We start from the raw sequence: 27,893 nt of genomic DNA on the forward strand, positions 1-27,893 counted from the left end.
CTACACGTCACAGCCCAGAAATTGTGCAAGGGCACCGGGAGATGAATCGGGGGAGTGAGACCCCAAATTGAGAAGCACCACAGTTTGGTCAATGGGAATTGGTTGTTAGAACCCATAGTGTAAGTGGCCAATGGATTGGCAGGGAAAGACCCCGGGTAGTGTAAAGAGTGTTAAGGTCATTTAGAGGATAGTTAGGATTGGAGTCTCCTCGCACCATCTGCATCCACTCACCTGAGATGAGGTAACTCCACACCATGCCATGTTTTATTATTTTTCATTAATGCAAATGTTTTGGATTGTGAGACGCATCATGACGTGGGTGTGACATTGGGCGTAATTCCATCTCTCCCGCCTTATGAGGATTGATGATGAATTGGTGATGGCAAATTTTGAAGTAGAGGGATTGGAGACGAATTTGGTGTAGAAGGGAAAGATGGGGAAGACAAGACGTAGTGACGAATTTGTAAAGGTGTAAATTCTTGTAAATATGGGGTAAGGGCAAGGGTAGTGTAGGTGACAGGGGGGGGTGACGTACGGTAGGGACGAGTTTTTCTCACTTCGCTCTCCGTACGCACTTCACCCTGCATTGCCTTTATTGACGTGTACCCTTGTGACCTTACCCCTCGCTCATTTGTCTTCCCCCCTTTTGTCTCCCACTTGAGGACCTGTGCGCTATTGGGTGCCGAGGGGAGTGTGCGTGAGATGGCCATTGTGCGCACGAGATTCTCAGAACCAGCATGCATTGCGTTGATGTACCACTTTATGGACCGCTGTTCTGCGGCCAAGTACCACTTGATGGACCCCAGGTTCTGGGGCAGGGCACCTCTGTTGGAGACCGGCCATAGTGGCCAGGGAATCTTGCTTGCGGACCTCGGTAAGGCGGCACCTATGCCAAACAGGTGGACCACCCTTAGTTGGCCCCTGAGGCCCTAAATAAAAATGAACACAAGTTGTGCTTTTTATTATTTCCAAGTAGGCCGCATGAAGCCAGAAGACGTCGGGAAGAACATCGGCCCAGCAGAGAAAGAGAAGACCACCACCAGTTGTTTTGTTGTGTTTATTATGAACCGTGGTGACTGTGCACCGAGTGGTGCTTTTGGTGCTTTGTGGTGCTTTTGGTGCTTTTGGGTGCTTTGGTGGTATTGGTACTGGTGCATCGATGCAATGCGTGCTGTCTCCTCCCTCCCAACAGGAATTTCTTTTTCTTGTTCCCTAAAAAGAAAAAAAAAACACAGGTCCTGGGTTGCGTTGTAAATAAGAAATAACGTCACTGTAAATAATGCTCCCCACCGTAAATGTATAGTTTGAGAACAATTCCGTAATTCGGTTAGCTGTGGGCTTGAGTCTGTTAGACAGGGTGCAATGCAATAGGGGGACATACTTATTTGTGTTTTAAGATTGTCACACTCAGGGTCAGGTTAATTGTAGAGGGAATTACACCTACGTGTCACACTAAGTTAAAGTTTTGTAGGCCTGAGAACGGGCCTGAAGAAAGGAGGGTGCAGTGTAACGAATGTGAAAAGTATGGTTTTGTTGTGTGTAACACCCTCGTAATGTAAATAATGGTCGCAGCCGTCCTCCTAGTTAATTCCATGAAACTTACACACAGGCCACGATATATCTTTTTAAATAGTTTATTTCCTTATTCTATGTAGGCTAAATATGTGTTTCCCACTAGATTGACTCTGCATTGCATCAAACGAAATAAAGCGTAGGCCCCTCCGATGATCCATGGCAGCTCAAGTGCCAGGGATTCCCCCACTTGAGCTTTCACAGCAAACGTTTATTGCAGTACTGAACTGATGAGCAAAGTGACGGCGCAGTACCTGCAGCTGCTGACCGGTTTTCGCCATTTGCGGCCATTACGAACAAGGGGAGTGGCTAGAGAAGACGGGTCGCCCCCCTCGTCATAGGGGGGAGGAGTAAGGCGGCCCCGCTCATCCAACCCAGAACAAGGGGTTTGGCTAAGAGAGGGCGGAGCGGGAACCCCCGAGAAAGTGCGCGAAGGTTCGGTGAGAAAACCAATATAAGTCGCCGCGGGACGCACTCCACCCTCTTGCTCCTCTTGCTCTTGCGTCCTCCAAGCTCTTGCTTTGACCCCGTCCTCTTGCTTGCTGTCCCTCGTTGTTGCTGGGGAGAAGGAAGACGCCTGAACGAGCAGGTGTGTGCGAGCCATCGTGCGACCAGCTGCGCTGCAGCTAAGGGGGCAGCTAAGGGGCCGCAGGCCACGAACAGGACGCGCCAGGCAGCAATCGACGCTGGACCCTCCATTGCCTCCCAAAAACAACCATCCATCCTCAAGCTATACCTGCCTGCAATATCCCCCGTGTAAGTGTGAACGTCGTCTGTCCTAATCGTTGTCCTGGGGTTAAGTAAATAGACTAGTATAAGCTAACGATGCACTGTGTGACTGCTTCTTCCAGTTCCATCCATTGCTTGTAAATAATTTTGATCGACCTTCCATTCGCTGAATATAACCGATTGCTCTCGTTGCTCTGGCTTGTGAAAATACATAATAAATCCTGTTATTCCTCCGTACTCTGTCTTCTTCTCTCTTCCTTCTCTTTCGGTCGCTTTAGAGGTTTCCCGATTGAATATCTGTGGTGCGATCTGGTCAACGTTGGGGGAGTTGGGCCAATTGGGGATCCTGTAACGGTCGCAGTGGACCATCCGCTCGGCCCAAAGTAACATCTAAACCGCGTCCGTAACAATATATATATATACATATATATATATATATATATATATATATATACATATATATATATATATATATATATATATATATATATATATATATATATATATATATATATATATATATATATATATATATATATATATATATATATATATACAGACTTGGCATTTAATATGGAATATTTTTTTGTGGAGGTGAACTTACTTTTCAAGATGACTTAGAACCAAAAGTTCATTGGAATTATGTTGAAATTATTCTAGATTTTGTTAATGTGACCTTTAAAAGAAACAAAAACCACATTTGACATTTCGAAGCAAATAAATTGATCCTTGAAAGTGATGTAAACTGATATCGAACTCAATTCACGGACAGTACTATGTTAAACTTCTGTACGTTTTCCAGAAGTATCTCTTTATTTTGCACATTAGCCAAAAAAAAATTCAACAAAAACAAAAGCTAAATTATGACTGGGATTACGGACAGTAAAATTACAGTTCAGTACTTCGTGTAACCCCCACGAACATTCAGGAGAGCACGTACACGTCGAGGCATGCTGTTCACGAGATTTGCCAAGGTTTGGACAGGAATCGCTTGCCATGCAGTGACAATAGTCTGCTGCAATTCACGCACAGAGGGAGGCTGCTGGTCCAAGTTGTCGATTTGACGCGTTAATTCTGCCCACAAGTTCTCTATCGGATTCATATCCGGGGACATGGCAGGCCACTCCATATGCTCTACACCACGGTCAGCAAGAAAGTGTTGGATCATGCGAGCACGATGAGGCCGTGCATTGTCATCTTGGAAGACAAAGTTTCCTCGAAAGGCTGCACGAGCAAATGGAAGCAATGTTTCTTCCAGAATGACCCTGTACTTGAACTGGTTCAGGTTTCCATTCAGAACAACCAGGTCAGTTTTGCCCCCTGCATGAAAAGCAGCCCAAACGGTCACCCCACCACCTCCAGCTTGGACTCTTGGCACTATACAATCTTCGTTGTGGGCTTCATGCACTTGTCTGCACATTCGGACGCGGCCATCTTGACGTTAGACCAGAAATCTAGACTCGTCACTGAAGGTCACGTGATTCCAGTGTCCTGGCTGCCATTGACGGTGCTCTCTGGCCCACTGCAATCGGCGCTGGCTGTGTTGTCTGGTCAGGCGTGGCTTTCTCAGGGGACGCCTGGCACGATAGCCTGCTTGAACCAGTCGTTGGTTGACTAGCCTTCTGGATACAGGCACATTTGTCAGTTGCTGCCACTCAGCCCTAAGCCGATTAGCTGACTTGGTACGGCCATTGCAGACTAACCGGTGCAGCTGCCGATCATCTCTCCTTGTGGTTCTGCGTGGACGTCCTGGCCTCGGTATTGGAGTAGGGACACCCCTTTGAGCATTTCGTTTCAGGATCTTTGACACCTGACCTTGAGTGATGCCATACTGCCGAGCAATAGCACGCTGTTTCATGCCAGAATTTCGTAAAGCCACCACTCCATGACAAACAGCATTGCCAAGTTGACGGACCATCTCCAGAGGAAGTGGCAATAACTTTTGTAGACGTGCAGCAGTTGTTTTCCACTAATACAGAACGCAACAACCCTTATATACCCGATTGTGAAGCCAATCATCAAATGTACCTGTCCTTACATTTTGTCACGCCACCTGTGATATAATCCTGTTATTGACTTCTTGCTGCGAAAGACAATCAGTGACATGGTTCTTTCAACAAAGACATCACCGAAGGGTAAAGGAAAATCACCAGATTGATATACTGAGTTCAGAAAGTAAACCCAAGTCAAGAAAAAAAAAATTCCATATTAAATGCATAGTCTGTAATAATCCCCCTGTGCTGTCTTTCCCTCGCGGTCCCCCTGTACTGTCTTTCCCTCGCGGGCCCCCTGTGCTGTCTTTCCCTCACGGTCCCCCTGTGCTGTCTTTCCCTCGCGGTCCCCCTGTGCTGTCTTTCCCTCGCGGTCCCCCTGTGCTGTCTTTCCCTCGCGGTCCCCCTGTGCTGTCTTTCCCTCGCGGTCCCCCTGTGCTGACTTTCCCTCACGGTCCCCCTGTGCTGTCTTTCCCTCGTGGTCCCCCTGTACTGTCTTTCCCTCATGGTCCCCCTGTACTGTCTTTCCCTCGTGGTCCCCCTGTACTGTCTTTCCCTCGTGGTCCCCCTGTGCTGTCTTTCCCTCGCGGTCCCCCTGTGCTGTCTTTCCCTCACGGTCCCCCTGTGCTGACTTTCCCTCACGGTCCCCCTGTGCTGTCTTTCCCTCGTGGTCCCCCTGTACTGTCTTTCCCTCATGTTCCCCCTGTACTGTCTTTCCCTCGTGGTCCCCCTGTACTGTCTTTCCCTCGTGGTCCCCCTGTACTGTCTTTCCCTCGTGGTCGCCCTGTGCTGTCTTTCCCTCACGGTCCCCCTGTGCTGTCTTTCCCTCGCGGTCCCCCTGTGCTGTCTTTCCCTCACGGTCCCCCTGTGCTGTCTTTCCCTCGTGGTCCCCCTGTGCTGTCTTTCCCTCACGGTCCCCCTGTGCTGTCTTTCCCTCGCGGTCCCCCTGTACTGTCTTTCCCTCACGGTCCCCCTGTGTTGCCTTTCCCTCGCGGTCCCCCTGTGCTGTCTTTCCCTCGCGGTCTCCCTGTGCTGTCTTTCCCTCGCGGTCCCCCTGTGCTGTCTTTCCCTCGCGGTCCCCCTGTGCTGTCTTTCCCTTGCGGTCCCCCTGTGCTGTCTTTCCCTCACGGTCCCCCTGTGCTGTCTTTCCCTCACGGTCCCCCTGTGCTGTCTTTCCCTCGCGGTCCCCCTGTGCTGTCTTTCCCTCGCGGTTGTCAGCTCTTTCACGAGCCTCGATTCAGTATTTAAAAAAAATAAAAATTATATATATATATATTGTTGCGGACGCGGTTAAAGATGTTATTTTACCGAGCGGTTGGTATTACCGCGACCGAACAGTTATTCCCCGACTAATACCCGATTTGCCCCAAACTTTGGCCGGATCGCGCCACCGCTATTCAATGAGGGAAAAGACTAAAACGACGAATGCAAAGAGGAAGACGAAGGCAAAGAAAGGTTTGGAAATACTACTAAATTTATTTACTATTTACACACATAAGCAAAAAGAAAGCAGTCACATTTATTTACAAGCACATAAGACGCAGGTGACACAGTGAAAATACTAGCTTACCTACAGTCTTAATTAACCCAGGACAGAACAAACAAAAGACAGACTCACGCGGGGAATGACAGGAATGGCAGGAGGTGGATGGCTGGAGGTGAACGCTTGGTGGAGCCAACGCGGAGCTTGGTGGAGCTTTGGTGGAGGTGAACGCTTGGTGGAGCCAACACGGAGCTTGGTGGAGCCTTGGAGGAGGTGAACGCTTGGTGGAGCCAACGCGGAGCTTGGTGGAGCCTTGGTGGAGGTGAACGCTTGGTGGAGCCAACGCGGAGCTTGGTGGAGCTTTGGTGGAGGTGAATGCTTGGTGGAGCCAACACGGAGCTTGGTGGAGCCTTGGTGGAGGTGAACGCTTGGTGGAGCCAACGCGGAGCTTGGTGGAGGTGAACGCTTGGTGGAGCCAACGCGGAGCTTGGTGGAGCTTTGGTGGAGGTGAATGCTTGGTGGAGCCAATGCGGAGCTTGGTGGAGCCTTGGTGGAGGTGAACGCTTGGTGGAGCCAACGCGGAGCTTGGTGGAGCCTTGGTGGAGGTGAACGCTTGGTGGAGCCAACACAGAGCTTGGTGGAGCCTTGGTGGAGCCAACGCGGAGCTTGGTGGAGCCTTGGTGGAGGTGAACGCTTGGTGGAGCCAACGCGGAGCTTGGTGGAGCCTTGGTGGAGGTGAACGCTTGGTGGAGCCAACGCGGCTGCTGGGGGGTTGGTGTAACGGGTTCTCTCTCTTTCTCTCACAAGCTTCAGAACTCTTTCTTAGTCCCACCCAGTCCAACAACTTCCTCTCTTGCTTAGTCCAACTCAAGGCCTTTCTGTCTTCTGATCTCCTCCCTCCTCGACTCTCTCCGGGGGCCTCTGCCTCGGGTTATATAAGCCCCACCCTTGACCCTTTGCGAACCTCCCCAAAACGTTCTCTCTCCGCCCTCAAAAGCCAACCCCTCGTTCTGGGTTGGTCGGCAAGGGCTGGTTCACTCCTCCCCTCTATGACGAGGTGGGGACCCGCCTTTCTTCCCCAACCCTGCCTCGTGGTCAATGGTGGATGAAGGGAAAACCGCCCAAAATGCAGTTGGCAATTGGAAGGGAGGTAATTGGCAATGGCACTCGAGGCCTGGCAAAGACGAAAGGGGAAATGGAAGTTTTGGGAGTGGGAATGAAGGGAATCTATCTCTTTCACTGGTGCAATGGAGTATTTCTATTAATGGGAGACACAGCCTTACCCTAAAACACAGAATAAGATATAACTATCGAACAGGGGTATTCTATGATTGGCTGACGTGTATGCTTGTGGACTAATTATGGGACGCCCTTTTGACCTTTACACAGCTCCGGAGGCAGGAGGCGCAGAATAACAATAATAATAATAATAAAGCACACAATCAAAAAAAAATGCAGTCCTCATATCCGCAACAATATATATATATACACTACCTGTCAAAAGTTTTAGAACACCTCAATTTTTCAGTTTTTATTTCCCTCATGGTCCCCCTGTGCTGTAGAGTTGCTGGAATCATGTCCAGTGAATAACCTGAAATGGTACAGAGGTAAGCAGTAAACTGCTCGAGGTTGAAAAAAAAGTTTAGGTTAGCAAAAACGGGAAAATAATGTAAATTGCACAGTTATACACTGTGTTCAAAAAGTATCCGACCTTTATTTTTCGTGCGTAAAAAAAAAGAAGCTAGGGAGGCGTTTATTGGTGCACGTATGTAGGCGATCCTAATGCGCACGAGTGAATTTTTTCCCACCTGCAGAAGCTGTCATTCGACGGCAGACCGCCGATGAGTGAGGTCATGTAAGCGAGCGCCGTCGGATTTTCGTTTTTGACAAAATGACGGAAAAACTTGAACAACGCTACTGCATCAAATTTTGTGTAAAGTTTGGCGATTCCCAAGTGGAAACGATCCGCAAGATTCAACACCATTCATTCCATTATGAAGGAGGATTTGGGCTTCAGGAGAATCTCAGCGAAGTTCGTACCAAAGCTGCTAACGATTGAGCAGAAGCAACTCCGTTTGGAGATCGCACAGGACATGCTGGAGACTGTGAACAGCGATCCCAGCTTCCTCAACACAGTGATCACTGGCGATGAGTCCTGGGTTTATGGGTACGACCCAGAAACCAAGTTGCAGTTTTGATGCAAGTTTGATGAAACACAAAATTTGATGCAGTAGCGTTGTTCAAGTTTTTCCGTCATTTTGTCAAAAACGAAAATCCGACGGCGCTCGCTTACATGACCTCACCCATCGGCGGTCTGCCGTCGAATGACAGCTTCTGCAGGTGGGAAAAAATTCACGCGTGTGCATTAGGATCGCCTACATACGTGCACCAATCAACGCCTCCCTGGCTTCTTTTTTTTTACGCACGAAAAATAAAGGTCGGATACTTTTTGAACACATTACGTATTGTAAAAAAAAGGCCTTCTTCAGGGAACAAGTAATGGGTTAACAACTTACAGCTGTTTGCAGCAATGTACGTAAATTAAGCCTTGAAAGTTGATGCAAACAATTTCTACAGGTGTCCCAACCTCTGCTGATTACTTGATTACAAACCCCCTGTCTGTATGAAAGCAGTATTGGAACAGACTGTTATTACACCCTCTGAAGCATTATTTGGACAATATTGCACTGCAGGAAGTAGCATATTAGAAACTGGAGGAAACTCTGACAGGAAGAGGTCTGGCAGACCCAAAGCCACAACAGAATCAGAAGACAAGTTTATGAGAGTCAACAGCTTGCGTGATAGGTGGCTCACAGGACAACAGCTTCAAGCACAGCTTAACAGTGGTCGAAGTAAGCAAGTCTCAGTTTCAACTGTGAAGAGAAGACTTCGAGCTGCAGGTTTGACAGGTCGAGTGGCAGTAAGAAAGCCATTGCTAAGATGGCAAAATAAGAAAAAGAGGCTTGCCTGGGCCATGAAGCACCGCCAGTGGACTACTGAAGACTGGAAGAAGGTCTTATGTACCTTCTTCTCAGTCTGCTGGTTTACCAGTTTTTTGGATGGCAATACCATTAGCCTTCTTCCAGGCCGCAGGAATTTTCCTTGTTTCATGGACAACAGTAACAAGGGCTGCCAACCAGGTACGACGCTTTTCTCTGGGGGTTTTAAGGAATTCGGGGAACAGTCCATCGGCCCCTACGACTGGCCGTTTTTGGTTGCCGGCAGTGCGGCGTCAGTGTCTTTCTTTGTATTTGGGGCTGACAGGTGGCTGCTCAATGGACTTTTGTTTAGGTTTCGGAGATAGTTCCTTTTTACCTCCTGCCTTAATGATTTGGAGATTTGTGCTTTTGAAGTCTGGAGGAGATGGGAAGCGATGGAATCAGGAGAGATTCTTGGGATGGCGGTAGTGGAGTTTTCTGTGCATCCAGTTTCCTCAGCAAGGTCCATGCCTTGTGGCTGCTGTCGGCATAGTCTGTTGACTCCACAAAATCCTTCCAGCGCTTCAGACGTTCAGTGTCAAGAGCGGTGGTTATTTTAAGGTCGAGCAGGTAATGACCATGCTTTTGTGGGCAGCTTGTACACGTTTGCAACAGTTGACACTGCTTATCTTTATTGTTGCAAAGAGCGAATTGTTGTCTATGGTTTCGATGTTTTGAAGATCATGCCTGATGTAGGTGGTGAGGCCATGTTTTGCTGCATTGACAGAGGCCATAAGGTTGCAGCCTGCAATCTTTTTCTTTGCATCCTTTTTGTCATCCTCGCTTTGAGTTTCCTGGAGTATGGCTGTGTCGATGTTGTGATCCTTCAGGATCTTGGTGAGGATCTCACACTTAGGAAGTGTCAACCCGTAAACATTAAGTTTGAGGATGCAGAGTGAGGGACCCACTGGTCTTGTTGTGGTTCTCAGCTTTCGGCCCTGGGAAAGGCCTTTTTAGCACTACGCAGCCTCGGGCCCAATTGCTGGGGTTTCCGAGTGCGTTGGTGGTATTGGCCAGTTGATGACATTAGTCCTGATATCTTCAGAGTATAACACTGTCGAATGTCATTTAACAGGAGCACCACATGTAGGTTGTCATCTCATGCACTCACTGATAAGTCTTTCTCTCCGAAAAGACCGACTGGACAACCCTCCCATCCACTTTCTGAATAATCCTCTCCAAGAAGTTCTCTCACTCAAGCTTTTGGGTCTCACTATCTGCCATGATCTTTCCTGGGAAAACCACATTTCCAATCTGGGCTCCAAAGCCAGTCGCCGACTGGGCATCCTCATGCGAAGTCCTTCCTTGGCGCACCTGAGCTCCTCACCACATACAAGGCTTTCATCCACAGCTCAATGGAATACTGTTCACCCCTCTGGGCCGGTGCTCCTGCCTCACACCTAGCTCGGCTTCACGCTGTTGAAACCAAAGCGTTCAGAATCATTGGAATCTCCCGCGATGAAGCTAACTCCGAGGGCCTTTCACTTACTCACCGCAGGCAGGTTGGTGGTCTTTCTGTCTTCTACCGACTCCTCTCCGGCCTTGCTCCCCCAGCTCTCTCTGGGCTCTGTCCCCCAAATATTCCTACAGGTCGCACAACATCTGCCTGCAACCCTCTTATGGTTAAACTGCCAAAATCAACACTCTCTGCTCACCTTCACTCCTTCATTCCTCTTTTCTCCCACCTCTGGAACAAACTCCCTCACTCTCTTCAATCTCACTCCTCCCTCCAGGTCTTTAAAACAGCTGTTCACCACCATCTCTTATCTTCCCCAATCCAAAACCTTGATCTTTTCTACCCCTGCAAATTTCACCCCAAATCCACTTTTTTGAAATACCAACTTCTTTCCTGGAAGTCCTTGCAGTGTCCTTGTGTTTTATACTTCTCCCACCCCTCCCCTTTCCCACGCCTCCTCCCCCCAAGCCCTCTCCCTCCCACAGATCTCCCGATGTCCCTGCTCTCAAATGTTGTGTTTGTGCTTTCCCTTCTCTCCCCATCTTGTCTACCGCTACCCTTATTATATGTTTTGTGTATCTGTTTGATTTTCTGTGTGATAAATGTTAGCTCTTTCACGAGCCTCGATCCTGTATACAAAAAAATAAATTAAAAAAAAGTCGGATCTCGATCCGGACCTTAAACAAGATCAAATCGACTTGTTCTTGTCATCTAATTATAATAATAATAATAAATGCGGTTTTATTAAATAAAAAGCATGCAAGACCATAGTCCGAAGGCAAACGGCCGTGTTTACATTAAAAGGAGAAATCCATTTACATTGAATGAAAAAGCAAATACCTGCATATCACATTTCAAAATCAACACACAAGCATGCAATCAAGAAGAAATTATTCAACAAATCGGTCAATGAATTACAAATAGGAGTACTTGGTGGACTATACAATATCAGATAAAAACAGATTTAAAAAAACATTTAAGAGACATTAAAAAGTTGAAAACAATCTATAATTATATAGAAGATGTGAAATGTATGACAGTGCAGAGCAGATTGTAGACAACGATGGCTTCTGGCAAAGCAACAATATTGCACCTTATTCTATTGGGAATTTAAAAATTGCACCCAAAGTAGGAATTTTCTATCTCTGAGTCCTCATTTGTGGGATGTGGATCTGATGTGAGTTTCTCAATCGCATTTGGGATAATTATTGGTGTTTATGGGGGAGTAAATTATGATGACGGGCAGAAATAAGGATCGATTTAGCCAAGTTGGTGAGTCGAGGATGTCCATTCTCCTTGCAGTGAGGGAGGTGATAGTATACAGTCGTGGCTAAAAACATCAGGAGTACTTATGGAAAAAGGCAAGGCCGAAAATCGGCACGACAAAGCTCAAGGAACCAAAACCGGAAGTGAACCTTGGACCTCTATTCCTGGCCAAGAGATGAACAAGCCATCTTGGGCCCTAATAGACTAAGTTATTGATGAAACTATGCACACAACACACACTGAGCATAATCGCAACAAAACTAGTTGGTGGCCATCTTGGAAAATGGCTGATACTGTTGTTATAGGGGAAATCAGTGGCCCCATAGCTGAAAAGCTTCCTTTCGGCTTGCTCGAAAAGCCTACCAATTTTTATGCTTGTATCTTTAAAGTCACAATAACTCCAAAATTCGTCACATACCTGCTGGGTTAACACCTGCCGAGACCTGTCTACTCTTTCACTTGCAATGTCTTCCCTCACGCAGAGTTGCATTTTTGTGTTCTTGTCCAACTGTTTCTCCTTTTTCTTGTTTAATGTCTGTTAAGCCTTTTCATTTGTTTGTAGCTTCAACACCTGTATTAGAAGAAAAGATGTGATTTTTTGTGTGCTTCCCCTTCTCTCCCCATCTTGTCTTCCGCTCCCTCTTTTTATATATTTTGTTTGTCTGGTTGATTTGTTTGAGAAGTAAATGTTAGCTCTTTCACGAGCCTCGATTCAGGATACAAAAAAACAAACAAAAAAATCAACAACACCAACACCCCATGGGGGGGGGGGGGGGGGGCAAGACCAGATGAGAGAAGCAGCACAAGAATGTATCATTATAATTTGAATAATTTGAATTTTTCATGGTTTGTCAATTTTTTTGAAATTCATTTATAAAGTCCTTTCGCATATTTCTAGGCATATAAAATTACGATTTGATTCCAACATGAGTTCGGGCTGTTATGGCTGAAATCCTATGATTTTGCTGTTTTGTGTTGTTTGCAGCCACCATTGAAAAGTCTCTTCTTCAGGACGTGACATTTAGACTCTTCACACTTCTGTTTCCCCTTCATGACCCATGGTAATCTGTATGACTTTAAAAGATTGAAGCGTTGTGCAATGATGGAAGCTTATTGATCTGATTGAAGAGGAGCAAGCAAAGGGGGAGCCACGAGGTGGCAGCAGTCAGCAACTTGAAAAGGTGTGGAAGGAAGAAAAGAAAAAACATTTTATTTAAAGTAGAAAAAACCACAAATGACCTGATGAAAACGTAACCAAAAACACGACATTGTTCAGCACGACATATGGCTTTGCAGAGCCTTGAAAAAAAGACCTCAGCTGATTGTCAGGTGTGGTTATTTTGGAAAGTAAGTGCGAAAAGGTGGAAAGGTATGCGCTCAGGTACTTGCCAACGGTTGTCCAACTAAAGAAGAGCACTAAAAATGTCAAGAGGGATCCTTTTGGAAACCAGCCCATTGCATCGAAGAACCAGCACACATATCTTATTTTGCTGTGAACAGACATCGTAATTCTTCTTCTTCTTTTGTATGCAGCAAAAGGCTGCAGGTTAGCATCATTGGCTGTGCTGCTGATGCATTGCCCTCTGTGGAATTTCATTTGTTCAGGATGCCGGCGATAGCTTGCCTACTCTTCACGAAGGACACCGTGGGATCTTTAACGTCCACGAACTAATCACGGAAGACGGGACGGCCAGTTTAACGTCCATCCGTGGTGACGCCACACACATTGGAACAGCAGGATGACAGTTTGTAGCTGGGTCGAGATTCAAACCCTACCAAGACACCTTAGATGTGAGTGTCTAGGGCCTAAGCCATCCTGCCAGGCCACAAAGACATGAGCTGCTGTGAAAAGATGAACTGTGCCAGAGAAGGATTTAGTGGGCAGGGTGAGCCTGTGTTTGCATTTTTACCCTGCACTCGCCAAGCGAAAATCGAGGGTAAGCATTCAGGTGTGTACGTGTGCCGTGCGTGTCTGCATTTTAAAAATTCATTTTCTCGGCAACCGTTGGTCCGATTGACATGAAATTTTCACCATAGGAGGGCCTCCTCCTGGAGAATATTTTAATGATTATTATGACGTCATAGGTCATGTGGTACAGGCGCTATCTTGGAAAAACTTCGCACCTCTATATCTCTGAAACCACTCCATGGCAAAAAACTGAGACCTGGCTCATTGTCAACGACTCCCCATGGGGAATAAGATATGTTAATGATGTCATGGTGCCTTCTTTATGACGTCAAAATTCGGCAAATACAACACTTATCCATCCGATCATTATTCTTTTTTTTTTCTGCAAACTGTTGGTCTGATGGACACGAAATTTTCACCATAGGAGCGCCTCCTCCTTTGGAATATTTTAATGATAATCATGACGTCATAGGTCATGTGGTACAGGCGCCGTCTTGGAAAAACCGAAAAATGTTGCACCTCTATATCTCCAAAACCGCCGCATGGAAAAAATTGAAACATAGCTCATTGTAAAGAACTCCATATGGGGAATAGGTGTTTTTAACAATGACGTCATTGGTGCCATAATAATGACGTCATAATTCGACAGGTACAACGCTTAGTCTGATCAGTTTTAAATTTATTGAGCGTGATCTATGCAACAATTATTTTAGAGAATATAAATTTATGATGTCATCGCTCACGTGGTCTAGCAGCCATATTGGATCAAAGAAAAAAATATGTTCAAAAACAGAAGAGTTGGTTCGCAACAAGTTGACTGCGCAGGGTAAGTATTCTTTGAATACAATCTAGTTATGTTATGCATTGATTTGATGCCTTTTTACCCAGCAATGCATAGATGTACGAAATCTCAAAAGAGAGATTGGTGCCATTTCTGTGAACATCTCTTGAGCCTTCTATACTGCCTGGCACCCAGCTTTACTTTCCAATCTGTCTGCAAATGGTATTCAGTGTACTCTCTTTAATTGCTTTAAAATCATATTTGAAAGTGGAAACAATGGGTTGCTCTTGGTGGCATTCCGTCTTGAGATCTATTTTGAGATTGCTATTGCACAAGGCAGTATTTTAGGAACAACTTTATCATTGGTCTAACTCATTCACCTGCCTGCTTCACTGTGGATAATCCTCTGTACTATTTCGTGAATGACGCTGCTCTGTGCAGTACACCTCACTTCTGAGGGGCAGGCAGGTGCAACATCCATTTCTGCAGATCTCGAAAAAAACACCTTATTTGTAAGCTATACCTGGAACATGTATGTCATGCAGGAAATCCCATGCTCTGACTTTGTTCCTCTGCATGGATTGGCTTTCAAACCCCGCAGCCTTCTTCTCTGGCCAACCCCTGGAAAAGGCATAATCTCTGAAGATCAATCTCACAGTCTGCCAACCTGTCTTTGGCAGACCGTATCAGCATATCACCAAACTGACTTCTGAAGCATGCCGCCCCACAGGGTTAAGGGTGTAGTACTGGTGAACAGATGATTTTTTAAAATTTTTTTTAGCTGAACAGTTTCCTTATATATATATATATATAAAACACAGTTTGTGTGTGTGTGCGTGTGTGTGTAATGTTACCGATAGACTCCGAAACGGAGAGGCTCACGTGCTTGATATTTGGCATAGACATGGCCATTGAGCCTGGGACGAACATGGCTGAGACCATATTTGACGAGATCCATATTTTTTATTCATATTTATCTCAGCGCATTTCAGCGAAGTACCCGCTAATCTCAGCCAGTGCGAGCAGCTCGCTGATTCGCTCAGAGCAATCACGTGATGTTCCATCCCGTCACACGTCACACGTTTGCACGTGATTCAGGGCGAAAAGCCATTGCGTTTTTTCACCTTCATGCGACCGTGTTTTGTGTCGATTTTGTGCGATATGAATTAAATTTTAATTCATATTTCGTGTTGACGAATTCCAATACGAAGGATTTCCCCTTTCCCCTTTCGATTTCGAATACGAATCGAATACGAGCTTGAGTCGAGAGGGCGAATGTACGGGTTGGGAATGTACGGGTCTCCCCTCCCCCACCCGGCAATGCCGGGTACTTCTGCTAGGATCACGTGATGTTCCAACTTTGCCGCCATAATCTCACAGTTATGCGTTCGCACGTAATTCAGTTTTTTCACATTTCAGCGAGGAACATTGCCATTCACACCACATAGGTTTTTGGTCACTTTCATCTGATATTTGTGATTTATTTCAAACAAACTGTATTTCCCATCTACACGGCCATGTATTCCTATTAACGTTATGTAAAGTACATAAATTGTGTGGATTACATCATTTCTGGATGTGATCAATTGCCAGTAACCATCTATATCCCTCCCCTCCCCTTCCCTCCTCCCCCTCCCTTTCCCCCCTCCCCCTCCCCCTACCCTTCCCCCTCCCTTCCCCCTCCACCCTACCCTCTCCCCTTCCCCCCTCCCCTCCCCCTCCCTTTCCCCCATGCCCCTCCCTTTCCCCCTACCCCTTCCTTTCTGCCCTACCCCTTCCCCATCCCCCTCCCCTCCCCCTCCCTTTCCCCCATGCTCCTCCCTTTCCCACCTACCCTTTCCTTTCTGTCCTACCCCTTCCCCTCCCCCCTCCCCCACACCCCCTCCCCTCCCCCTCCACCTCCCCCTCCTCCCCACCCTCCCACTCCTCTCCCCCTCCCATCCCTCCCCCTCCCCCTCTCCTCCCCTCCCCCTCCCCTCCCCCCTCCCCTCCCCCTCCCCCTCCCCTCCCCCTCCCCCTCCCCCCACCCTCCCACTCCTCTCCCCCTGCCATCCCTCCCCCTCCCCCCTCTCCTCCCCTCCCCCTCCCCTCCCCCCTACCCCCTCTCCCCCCGTTCCCCTCCCCTCCCATCCCCCTCCCCTGCGCCCATCCCCCCTCCCCTCCCCCCATCCCCCCTCCCCTCCCCCTCCCCCTCCTCCCATCCCCCTCCCCTCCCCCCTCCCCTCCCCTCCTCCCCCTCCCTCCCTCCCGCTCCCCCTCCCTTTCCCCCCTCCCCCTCCCCCTACCCTCCCCCTCCCTTCTCCCTCCACCCTACCCTCTCCCCTTCCCCCCTCCCCTTTCCCCTCCTCTCCCCCTCCCCTCCCCTCCCCCTCCCTTTCCCCCATGCCCCTCCCTTTCCCCCCTACCCCTTCCTTTCTGCCCTACCCCTTCCCCATCCCCCTCCCTTTCCCTCATGCTCCTCCCTTTCCCCCCTACCCCTTCCTTTCTGTCCTACCCCTTCCCCACCCCTCTCCCCCTCCCCCCTCCCCCATCCCCGCTCCCCCTCCTCCCTCCCCCCTCCCCCCGTTCCCCTCCCCTCCCCTCCCCTCCCCCCTCCGCTCCCCTGCCCCTCCCCCCTCCCCTCCCCCCTGTTCCCCTCCCCTTCCCCCTTCCCTCCTCTCCCCCGCCCGGCAATGCCGGGTACTTCTGCTAGTAGTCTTATAAACAAGAACCATGCTATTAGAGGTCATAGAAATACCCCTAATTATTGTTATCTTTACACGCAATTTACAAGAAATATAATATTTTGCATGAAATTTGTTATAACTTTAATTTGCATCATTCTTTTGGGCTGAAATTTGGACAGGATATTCAGAATATCACTTCCTTTAAAATGATGAAGGCTTTCGTTTATAGGGGTAGCCATTGTGGATTTATTGAAGGACAACCAAGTTTTATCTGGTAATTGGCATAATTAGCTAATTAGTGAACATTTGACATAATTTCACAAAATCCTCTCATCAGGTAGTAGAGTAACACATGTATAATACATGTACCAAGTTTTGTGTGAAAAGAATGATAGGTGACATAGAAGATAGAAGTAGAAATGTGTTCTTTGTTTTTCCTTGTTTTTTATTGACGGTCTAATTTATGCAAATTATATGCATGTAATATGACAAAGAAGCGTTGAAACTGGTCCGAGTTAAAGCCAAGATTATATCTTTCAAGAAAAACTGAAAATTAGATATTAACTTGACTTTGTTTTTGTGTAAAGGCCTCTCAAAGGTACCTATGTAGTTTTCTCAATTTTTCACCAGTACTACACCCTTAAGCCCAATCTGACTCCCTCACAAGTGTAAGAAAAAGAAAACTCATTTTGCCCTCACTCGTAATATGCTCTCCCTCCAGCAGGAGTCAGTAAACAACGTGCACTGTGTCATGTGCACAGGGGGATATTGTAAGTTGTTTTTTTTTGTATACTGAATCGAGGCTCGTGAAAGAGCTAACATTTATTTCACAAACAAATCGACCAGACAAACAAAATATACAAAAAGAGGGAGCGGAAGACAAGATGGGGAGAGAAGGGGAAGCACACAACCACAACATTTGAGAGCAGGGAGAAGTGTGGGAGGGAGAGGGCTTGGGGGCAGGAGGCGTGGAAGGGGAGGGGGGGGGGGTGTGGGGGGTGTCAACTCACCCTCGTGGGAGGAGGGGGTGGGGGGTGGGGGAGAGGTATGGAGGTGGGAATTTGTGCCCATGACCAGCACGCATGCAAAATTTGGTAGAGATCGGCCAGGCCACTTTCAAATTTATAAATTAACAAGCAGACACTGTGTATGGTTATAGGTGATGAGATTATATACGTAAATGTGTGTGTATATTTACTTTTACTGTTACTCACTTTATTTACTCACTCACTGATGCAGTGCCCCTGATACCAGTAAGCTGGTACTCATTTTGCCGACCCCGGATGGATGGCTGGCTGAGTCAACCCACCTGGTGTTATTTTGCAGCACAGCAGCGGCTCCAACTCAAGACTCTAACATGTGAAACAAACTGCTCAAGTAAGCTAAAGTTCATAGAACACGATACCCTGCGCAGTGTTAAAGTCTAATACTTCAATTTGAATAAAATGATGATCTCAAATATCTTCTTTTTTTTTAATCCTGAAATTTAGCGTTACTGAAGCAGTCTTATATACATCAACTTTATACACTGTAATAAGACAAGTTGCAGTTTGACGTTGACAAGACGACGTTGAGTTGCAGTTTAGGAGATGGAGGCTTAATTGATCACCATAGAACGCAGTGTCAATTGGCATCTTCTTCACCCCGACCCTCTCACATGCCACGCCCTCTCATGCTATATATTGATATACTGTATAGCATGGTTCTTGCAAGTATTATGAAAGCAATTTGTGTTTTACAGTGTTCAAATATACCTTTCACTCCCCTCCCCCCCCCTCCCCCTCCTCACTATCCCCACTCCACTTCCCCCTCCTCACTTCACCAACCCTCCCCACTCACCCCTCCCTCTACTCTTTCCAGACTCCCCTACCTTCCCCTCCCTCCTCTTCCCTTTCCCTCACTCTCCCCGTCTACACCCACTCCTCACTCCTCCTCCTCCTCACTCTCCCCTCCCTCCTCGCCCTCTCTCCTCCTTCCTCTCTCTCCCCTCCTCCTTATATCCCACTTTTTGAGCTCCACGCTTCCTCGCCCCTGTCCACGCTCCCCCTCCCTCCTTCTCCCCTCCCTCCTTCTCTCCCCCTTCCTCTCTCTCCCCACCCTTCACTCTCTCTCTCTCTCTCTCCTCACCTCTCACTCTCTCTTCCTCCTCTCTCTCACTCTCTCTTCGTCCTCTCTCTCACTCTCTCCCTGCACTCTCTCTCCCACCCTCACTCTCTCTTCCTCCTCTCTCTCTCTCTCTCTCTCTCTCACTCTCTCCCCACACTCTCTCTCTCTCCCACCCTTCACTCTCCCTCTCTCCCACCCTTCACTCTTTCTCTCCTCACCTCTCACTCTCTCTTCCTCCTCTCTCTCTCACTCTCTCCCTGCACACTCTCACCCTCCCCACCCTTCATTCTCTCTCTCTCTCTCTCTGTCTCTCTCTCCTCACCTCTCACTCTCCCTTCCTCCTCTCTCTCTCACTCTCTCCACGCACTCTCTCTCCCACCCTCACTCCCTCCTCCTCCCTTAATATTCCCATCAGCGAAGTGACAAGTGGTACTTGCAAATATTGAATTAGAAAAAAAATAATGGAAAATTTTGACAAAATGCCGGCAGTTGATGGCCTTGCAATCTTTTACCTCCTCAATTCTAGTGTTGCTGCTGCCCTCTCACTTCTCTGTTTAACACCTACCTGCCCAAACCACACACACATTCTCTACCAGAAAGCCTTTCCTTGTTACCCACTCCAAATCAAACATTAACGGTCACTTCCATTCATTCATCACACTCTTCTCTCACTCGTGGAACTCTCTTTCCAAGTCTATTGTCTTGAGCTCTTCTCTCCTGGATTTCAGTCTCCTGCCCACCATACCTTATGGCTTATGGTCTCTCCAATTTCTACCCCTGAGCTTTGTAAGATTTGCTGGTTCTGAACTGTTCCCACTCTTCTCCCTCAATTCCTCCTCTTCTGTAGTCTCTCACTTTGTAACCTTGCATCCCAATTTGATTAACCATCTCATTGCCACAATTTGCCATGTACATTGTTTATTCAACCCATAAAATGCAAATTGTCACAGTTTGCAGAAATCAAAAAAAGCATTGAATCCACTCGAAGAATAATATGAACTTCTGCATTTCAACTTACATGATAGTAAGGGCATTTTATGAGATATTTCACAAATCTGTTAACTAAATTGTTACCAAAAAATTTCTTCACCAATATGTTTGTAAAGGTGTGTAATAACATGTGTTAAAATGCTAAAGTTCAACTCCCGTGGGAAACCCAGAAAAAAAGCTGTTGAATTCGGGTACCGAAAAATTATTTTCGAGAATTTTTATTTTTTTAAATCGGCCCTTAAGTAACTTATGAGGGGTCAAATAAGGGTTTTTCATGATTCTGAGTTGATTGTTAACATTTATATTTTCACTTTTACATTTACACACAAAGTAGCTTTTATTTCACATACATATATAATACTCAAGAGTTATTTCTCATTCCTTCAATAACTGGGAGGAACTCGATCTGTGTGCTCTGCTTTGCATCATTAGCATGGATTCTCTTCATCCAGCCATTCCAGTTGGAGTGTGGGAACTCAGGATCGTTGGCTTTGATCACCCACCCCGCTGCCCAGAGTGTGTCACCTGGAGTGAGGAGTGGCTGATCATGAGCCAGGGAGGAGGAAAGCTCAGCGAGGGGGAGAAACATGATCGCGTTCGTTCCTATCTGTTTCCTGTTCGTAAATGGAATAATCTTTACTTCAGTTCCTCTCAGGATCTTAGCTTTGTCGAGTGCCTTCAACTTCACCCGGGGGAAAGCTGCTGTTGTCTGTGGATCTGGCAAAGGTGGTGCCGGAGAGGTGACTTCGATCCAACCCATTGAGTGAAAGGGAGTGTTTCCGTGAATAGAGACAATGTTTAAATCTATATTGTCTCCAACAAACTGAGTGACTGCATTGTTTGTTTCCCCAACCTCCATAAAGACCACCTGATCATTACTTGACAATTCACTTTCACTGGCTGGCACTTTGGCTGTCATCACTGATTGATCCTCAAGCGCAGCATCAACCGCAACCTCATCATTGATCTGTTCATCGGTTTCCTCCACAATGGTGTCAAGAGTGCCAGAAGTATCTGGAACATCATCTCCACTCCTACTATTAAGGAAGCAGTATTTGTAGTTTTGTGTCTCCGTGTAAGACTCAGTGTATCCCAGCCGGTGGAACTTGTTGAGCATCCATTATGACCCAAATCTATGATCAAGTTGTATGGCAAGCCCCATTTGGTGTGGCAATACTCCAGACCGAGGTCGACAGGCCTTAATAAAATTCTGCCCCCAAACGGCAACTCTTTCGTCTGTCTTGACAATCGGTCTCAAGAACATCTGAAGGCTTGCAGGAACAAGTGTCAGCTGACTATCGATGTCAGTCATACTGTGTGTGGTGGGGTATGACTTTAGACCTAAATCAATCAAGGCAATATCATTGGATATGAACTTGAGTGCCGTCTTTATGATCTGAGTCTTCGCATCTCCATGGTCAAGATTAGCATGATGCACTCGCAGAATATTGTCGGTGCCATCTTTGAGACAGAGTACATCTGCCCTTCTTTCCTGTGTTGTGAAATACAAGGTGTCTTCGTATTTCTCTAGAAGTTTTATCTTTAGCCAATGCTTTGAATAAGAAAGGCTCTTCTCTGGTGACTGATCAAACTCCTGCAGCTTTTCATGGACTTGGTCCATGTTCATTACCCCATGCTCTAATTCTGAGTCTAACCATTCGCAGAATTCAATAAAAACTGCCTCTCGCTCCTCATCAATACTCCTCTGTCCTCTCTTCCTTTTTCCTTCCTCATCAGTCTTGGACAAACTGTCACCTCTCGCAAACATAAGTTTGCATCGCAAATGGTACAGTGTTTCTTCTGCTACCAAGTCGTTGATCCCTTCCAGGCGTCCAGTGACTTGAGTGCCCCAGTCATCCCCGCGACTCCGTGCTGTCTTCAGCAAGCTTGCCTTCAGTGTATCTGCAGTCAAATTATCTGGCACTCTGTATTTCTTTCTAGCTTGTGCTGGATTATTTTTGTAGAGCTGGGCTGGTTGGTTGCAAAGAATGCATACATCCTTATACAGGAGGTCAACTGACTGTGATCTTCTAGAACTGCAGCCAGTTGATGAACTGAACTCACAAGTAGTGCGTCTTCTCTTCAACTTTGATGACTCTTTCTCTGCCTTTGATGCTTGAGCTGACTTCTTGGTGGTTGCAACAAAGTTGTTGTACAGATCATTTTTACACTTCTGGTGGTACCTCAGTTTTCCTTCCTTTTGAGCCTCCTTCATACGTTCCACAACAGTAACATTTTCGACAGTTTCTGCTTGTTTCAATAAAGTTGAGTATCCCTTTGGAGTTGCCTGTATGAGCCTTTCAGCTGGTGTATCCGAGCGTGCACAGATGAAGCAATTGAGCACAGGTGGAGTAACGTCTTCATCCATATTGCTAGACTCCATGTCCTGCAAAGTAGAAAATGAGATATATTTAGAAATTATTTTTCCACAAAGGAGTGTCTGTGGTGAAATATAAATGTTAACAATCAACTCAGAATCATGAAAAACCCTTATTTGACCCCTCATAAGTTACTTAAGGGCCGATTTAAAAAAATAAAAATTCTCGAAAATAATTTTTCGGTACCCGAATTCAACAGCTTTTTTTCTGGGTTTCCCACGGGAGTTGACCTTCAACATTTTAACACATGTTATTACACACCTTTACAAACATATTGGTGAAGAAATTTTTTGGTAACAATTTAGTTAACAGATTTTCATATGTTTCCCTTACTATGAAGAATACATGCGAGATGAGTCATTCACGCAATCTCACCGAAAGTCCCTTATCATTTCCACAACAAATGGCAAATTAAATGTGGCATATTGAGTCGGTTCTCTTGGAAACAGTTGGTGGCAATATTCCATGAAATGTTGATGCAGCCACCTTGTTGAATAAGCTCGAATCGCTGCACTTATTTCTGCAACAATTGATCAACTGGTGTATTTTATTAACCCTGTTATTAATTTCCAATGAATAATAACACTAAATAAAACGGGTGGTAGGAAAGTTTACAAGTAATTACTCTTGTCAAAAATACTTGAGAGAGTTGTTTTGATTCCTTTACCCAACTATTTGTACTAATCTTAACCCTTTTTATGCCTCCGCCCCTGAAGGTGGCCGTAGGTGTTATGTTTTCGGGTTGTCCGTCCGTCCATCCATCCGTCCGTACGGGCTAAACCTCGTTTTTCTCAGCAACCACATGTCCGATTGAGACAAAACTTTCAGGGTAGGAGTGACACCCATGTAGAAGATTTTTATGATAATTGTGACATCAAAGGTTACGTGGTATGGCAGCCATCTTGGATTAAGCGCGAATAATTAAAAAATATTTCTCGGAAACCGCTGAATGCAAAAATTTGAAACTTGGCACATTGTCAGTACTCCCAACAGGGAACAAGAGGATGATAATGATGACATCATCGGTAAAGTGGTATAGCAGCCAAAAATGTTTTAATCGAATGCCTTATCCTAAAAATCTGAAATTGCATGCATATGATCTATGACCCATTTGTATTGAAATATTAAATTTATGACATCATAGGTCACATGGTTTGGCAGGTATCTTGGACTGAAGGAAAATATTAAATAATTATATCATTGAAACCGCTCACCCTATCGATATGAAATTTTACAAATGTCATCTAACACCACTGTTGCATATACTTTGAAAATTATGACGTCGTAGGTCGCGTGGTTTGGTAGCCATCTTGGATAGAAAAACGAATCTTATCCGATCAACACAAAACTTCACAAACGTGATTCCCTACCCATACATATGCAGAGTGTACATTTATGATGTCATGTATCACGTGGTTTGGCAGCCATATTAGCTTGAAAGCCGATATTTTAAAAGTATCCTTTCTCCAAAAACGCTTCACCGATCGATGTGAAACCTGTCCTGTGGTAAAAATGTGATAGTTCAAAACAGCTGAAGGGATTTAAACCAAACTTGTTTATTTTTAGGACAGTGAACAAGGGCATCTACCCATTGTCACGGGCAGGGATTACGCGGACGCATATTGGCGACACAGTCGCATTGCTCTAGTTTATCATTATCTCCACCACCTAAGGTGGACGAAGGTTATGTTTTCACACCTGCATGTTTGTCTATTGTGAGCAGGAGATCTCAAAAAGTTACAGACGGATTCGGACAAAACTTGGTGGACATATTGGGTGTGTAACAAGGACGAATTGATTACATTTTGGTGAAAATCCGGATCAGGATACTATAATTTTTTGTGATTCTTCATCATTGAGAGATAGCACCAAAATGGGAAATAGCACGATATCTGAAAAAGATGTGGATGGATTCGGACAAAACTTGGTGGATGAGTTGGTTAGGTGACAAGAACAAGCCGATTCGATTTTTAGTTCAAGTTCGAATCCAGATCCGGCCTTTCAGTGGGATACAAAACGTAAACTGTTCAGTCTGGTGGAGGTATGCGCTCTACCGAATGCCGGGTGGAGGTATTTTCTTTAAACACAATCTCAACTTATTCGCTTTCTGCTCGTTTTCTTCATGCGTATCACAACAATATCTTACATTACGTGGCACGACGTAAAGTTGGTGTTAGTTAGTTCTGCTGTTGTGATTGGATTTACTAGGGCATGCCCGTACTATATATATATCTAAAAGTATATCCCCCCCCTCTATTTACATGCAATGGTTTGGTCCAAAGCTAACGGCTTGTGAGTACGGTGACAATCCCCCCCCCCTCTATTTACATGAAATGGTTTGGTCCAAAGCTAACGGCTAGCGGAGTTTGGTAAAGAAATCGCCATAGCGTGCACAAATGCGCAGGAAAGCGAAAGAATCGCAAATTAGTTTTAATTAGTTTTAAAACATAGTTTAACGGCAACATAGCGGCAACATAGTTTGCCAACGTGAAATAAATGAATACGCAGATGTCACAGGCTTATGTTAATATATGAATGAAGAAAGAATGAAGTTATTAAAATATAACCTATCCCATCAAAAGTCATCGGACACGTGTGATCTCATTTCATTTGGTTGGGATCTAAGCTTTGACATGGCCTATTTGACATTACTGGACAGAATTGAATTCAAAGAAATCCGACTTATCAACTCTCCCAATCTGAACTAAAAACTCGACCTGCTCGAATTACGCCACAAAGTTGTCTCTCTTTCTCTTTTCTACAGATATTACTTTGGTTTCTGCTCCCAAGAACTTGCTGCTTGTGTACCTCTGCCAAGAGCGAGACCATGGAATACTCGATAAGCCACTACATCACATGATCATTGTGTGGCCATTGGCAACTCAAGGGTGGGCCGTTATGATGTTTGTTTCTTCTCCTCCACTGCCAAACTCTGGAAATCTTTACCTTCCCATATATTTACAAACACTTACGGCCTTCCCCTTTTCAAAAAGCAGATTTTTTACTTCTTAAAAAACTCTTAGATTTTTCTTTCTTCACTTTTCTATCAATGCTGCTCTTTTATTTAAGGCTTGGCCTCGAGGAGGACTTTATAGTCTGCAGTGGCGGATCCAGCGGGGGGTGCAGGGGGTGCGCACCCCCCTTCGATCCAGGAGGAGGGTGCAGGGGGTGCGCACCCCCCCCTCTTCAACACAATGGCATGGATGTGCTGGAGGCATACTCTATGATTGACGACAAGAAGGACGCAACTATGGTCAAATGCTGAAACTGAATTCTCTCTGTGGTTCGATCACGCTGAGGCCATGATAGAATCTGTAGGAGGTGACGTCACAATGCCGAGAGTTGTAAAACCACAAATCCATCGTCCGAACAATGCCGCCAATACTCCCTTGCTCTTCTACCTCAGAAACATGTGCATTCCATTTCTCGACCACCTCAGCCAGGAAATGGACACCCGATTCTGTGCTGAAAATCTGGAAGGTAGTGATCTGTTTCTGCTGATGCCATCTATATAATAATCTATATAATAATACCGTAAGGACTCGACTTTGTTATCCCTTTTACGCCGCACCCAGTGACCCGATGCCCACGGCACTCATGGATTTACGATCTACGAACCGCGCTCTTTGTTTATCACGTACAGCCATACTCGAAAAATCTGAATTCGCCGACGTTGGGGCCCAAAAGCATCCGATTAACTGCCGATACGACGCCATCTTACGACGCCATCGTATTGGCGTCTGCTGGGCGAAGGCGAAGCGAGCCGTCCGCTGATTGGACAGTCGAGTGGTGTGAACATGGGTGGTGTGAACCAAATGGTCTTTTTATTCCCTTGAACATTTTAAATTAGGATATATAAGGAAACGTCTTTATCGTCATTTCAATAAAGTTAAATGGAGTGACGTTGCGATACTCGGGGTGCGTTGCATAAATCCTCGTAACTCAGAGAGGTGTAGCAGGTGGCGAGACGTAAGGAAGCTTAAAGATAACGAGCTGAAACAGACGAATGATATGTCAATCCCTTTCTACACCAAACGGCAATAAAAGTATGAGAGCGGGAAGGCATGGCCTGAGCACTTCGAGCAGAGAGGACTGATTGGACTTAACTTAAAGAGAAAAAATTGGAGCTTAACGGAAGAAGAAGATCCCATGAGCACGCCCCTATGCCATCCATAATGGTACACTCTATCCATACACCACATCCTCCCTTCCGTGGATGTTCCACGGGTTTCGGCTAGTCTACAATAATCGCCGATACCTGCGACATTCCAGCCCTACATCAGAAGCTGTTGCGTTGGAAAAACGACATGGAACATCTCGCAGGACTGATAAATGAGCTTAGAGACTGCAGATGTTTTGGAGAAGGAATCCCAACAACACGCTTCCAAGCACATTCATGGATTGTTTCTGCGCAGTAGATGGAGACGAATTTCCATCCATCAAAGTCCTCCATATTGGATGCACCCTCCCTGTAGGCTCCTGTGAGGCCGAACGCTCATTTTCTTGCCTGTGTCGTCTGAAGACCTACCTAAGATATTCCATGGGAGAACGTCGGATGGCATCTCTGCCCCTCATGAACATATACCATGACTTCACCATATCCCCACATGATGTGTGTGACATTTTCATTCAGAAACACAAGCGCCGTCTGTTCCAAAATAGCATAATTTACGATTAATAAAATAATTCACATTCAGCTGTCCTATCTGATTTTTTTTGTGGGGAGAACCCCCTGCCTTGAGCTTCACAACCTAGGCGCATGGTGGTGCCGGGCTTTGTGGGGAGAACCCCCTGCCTTGAGCTTCACAACCTAGGGCCTGGGCGCATGGCAGTGCCGAGCTTTGTGGGGAGAACCCCCTGCCTTGAGCTTCACAACCTAGGCGCATGGTGGTGCCGGGCTTTGTGGGGAGAACCCCCTGCCTTGAGCTTCACAACCTAGGCGCATGGCGGTGCCGAGCTTTGTGGGGAGAACCCCCTGCCTTGAGCTTCACAACCTAGGTGCATGGTGGTGCCGGGCTTTGTGGGGAGAACCCCCTGCCTTGAGCTTCACAACCTAGGCGCATGGTGGTACCGGGCTTTGTGGGGAGAACCCCCTGCCTTGAGCTTCACAACCTGGGCGCATGGCGGTGCCGAGCTTTGTGGGGAGAACCCCCTGCCTTGAGCTTCACAACCTAGGCGCATGGTGGTGCCGGGCTTTGTGGGGAGAACCCACTGCCTTGAGCTTCACAACCTAGGCCCATGGTGGTGCCGGGTTTTGTGGGGAGAACCCCCTGCCTTGAGCTTCACAACCTAGGCGCATGGTGGTGCCGAGCTTTGTGGGGAGAACCCCCTGCCTTGAGCTTCACAACCTTGCCGCATGGCGGTGCCGAGCTTTGTGGGGAGAACCCCCTGCCTTGAGCTTCACAACCTAGGCGCATGGTGGTGCCGGGCTTTGACCACTGAATTGAAAATATATAGAACGCTCACACTCCGTAGTGTAGCCGCCGTGTCGCCATCTTGGTTAGCATGACTCGACCGACTCAATTCGCGGATCTCGTTTGTTTTGAATGTGTCCCAGATTTTAAAAGCCAGACAACTGTTAAAATGCC

The 27,893-nt window shown here is 46.4% G+C and overlaps 1 protein-coding gene across 1 annotated transcript; it reads left to right on the forward strand.

The window, feature by feature from the left end:
* The first annotated feature begins 12,501 nt into the window (after window positions 1–12,501).
* On the forward strand, window positions 12,502–26,999 carry LOC144888381 (uncharacterized). The gene is made up of 3 exons (XM_078766192.1): window positions 12,502–12,536; window positions 18,071–18,208; window positions 25,070–26,999. The coding sequence occupies exons 1-3, from the start codon at window positions 12,527–12,529 to the stop codon at window positions 25,315–25,317; spliced, it is 396 nt and encodes a 131-aa protein (XP_078622318.1). The 5' UTR covers window positions 12,502–12,526; the 3' UTR covers window positions 25,318–26,999.
* Window positions 27,000–27,893: the final 894 nt, after the last annotated feature.

The sequence above is a fragment of the Myxine glutinosa genome, chromosome 12, assembly GCF_964187855.1.
Source record: "Myxine glutinosa chromosome 12, kmMyxGlut1.1, whole genome shotgun sequence".
NCBI classification, from domain to species: domain Eukaryota; kingdom Metazoa; phylum Chordata; class Myxini; order Myxiniformes; family Myxinidae; genus Myxine; species Myxine glutinosa.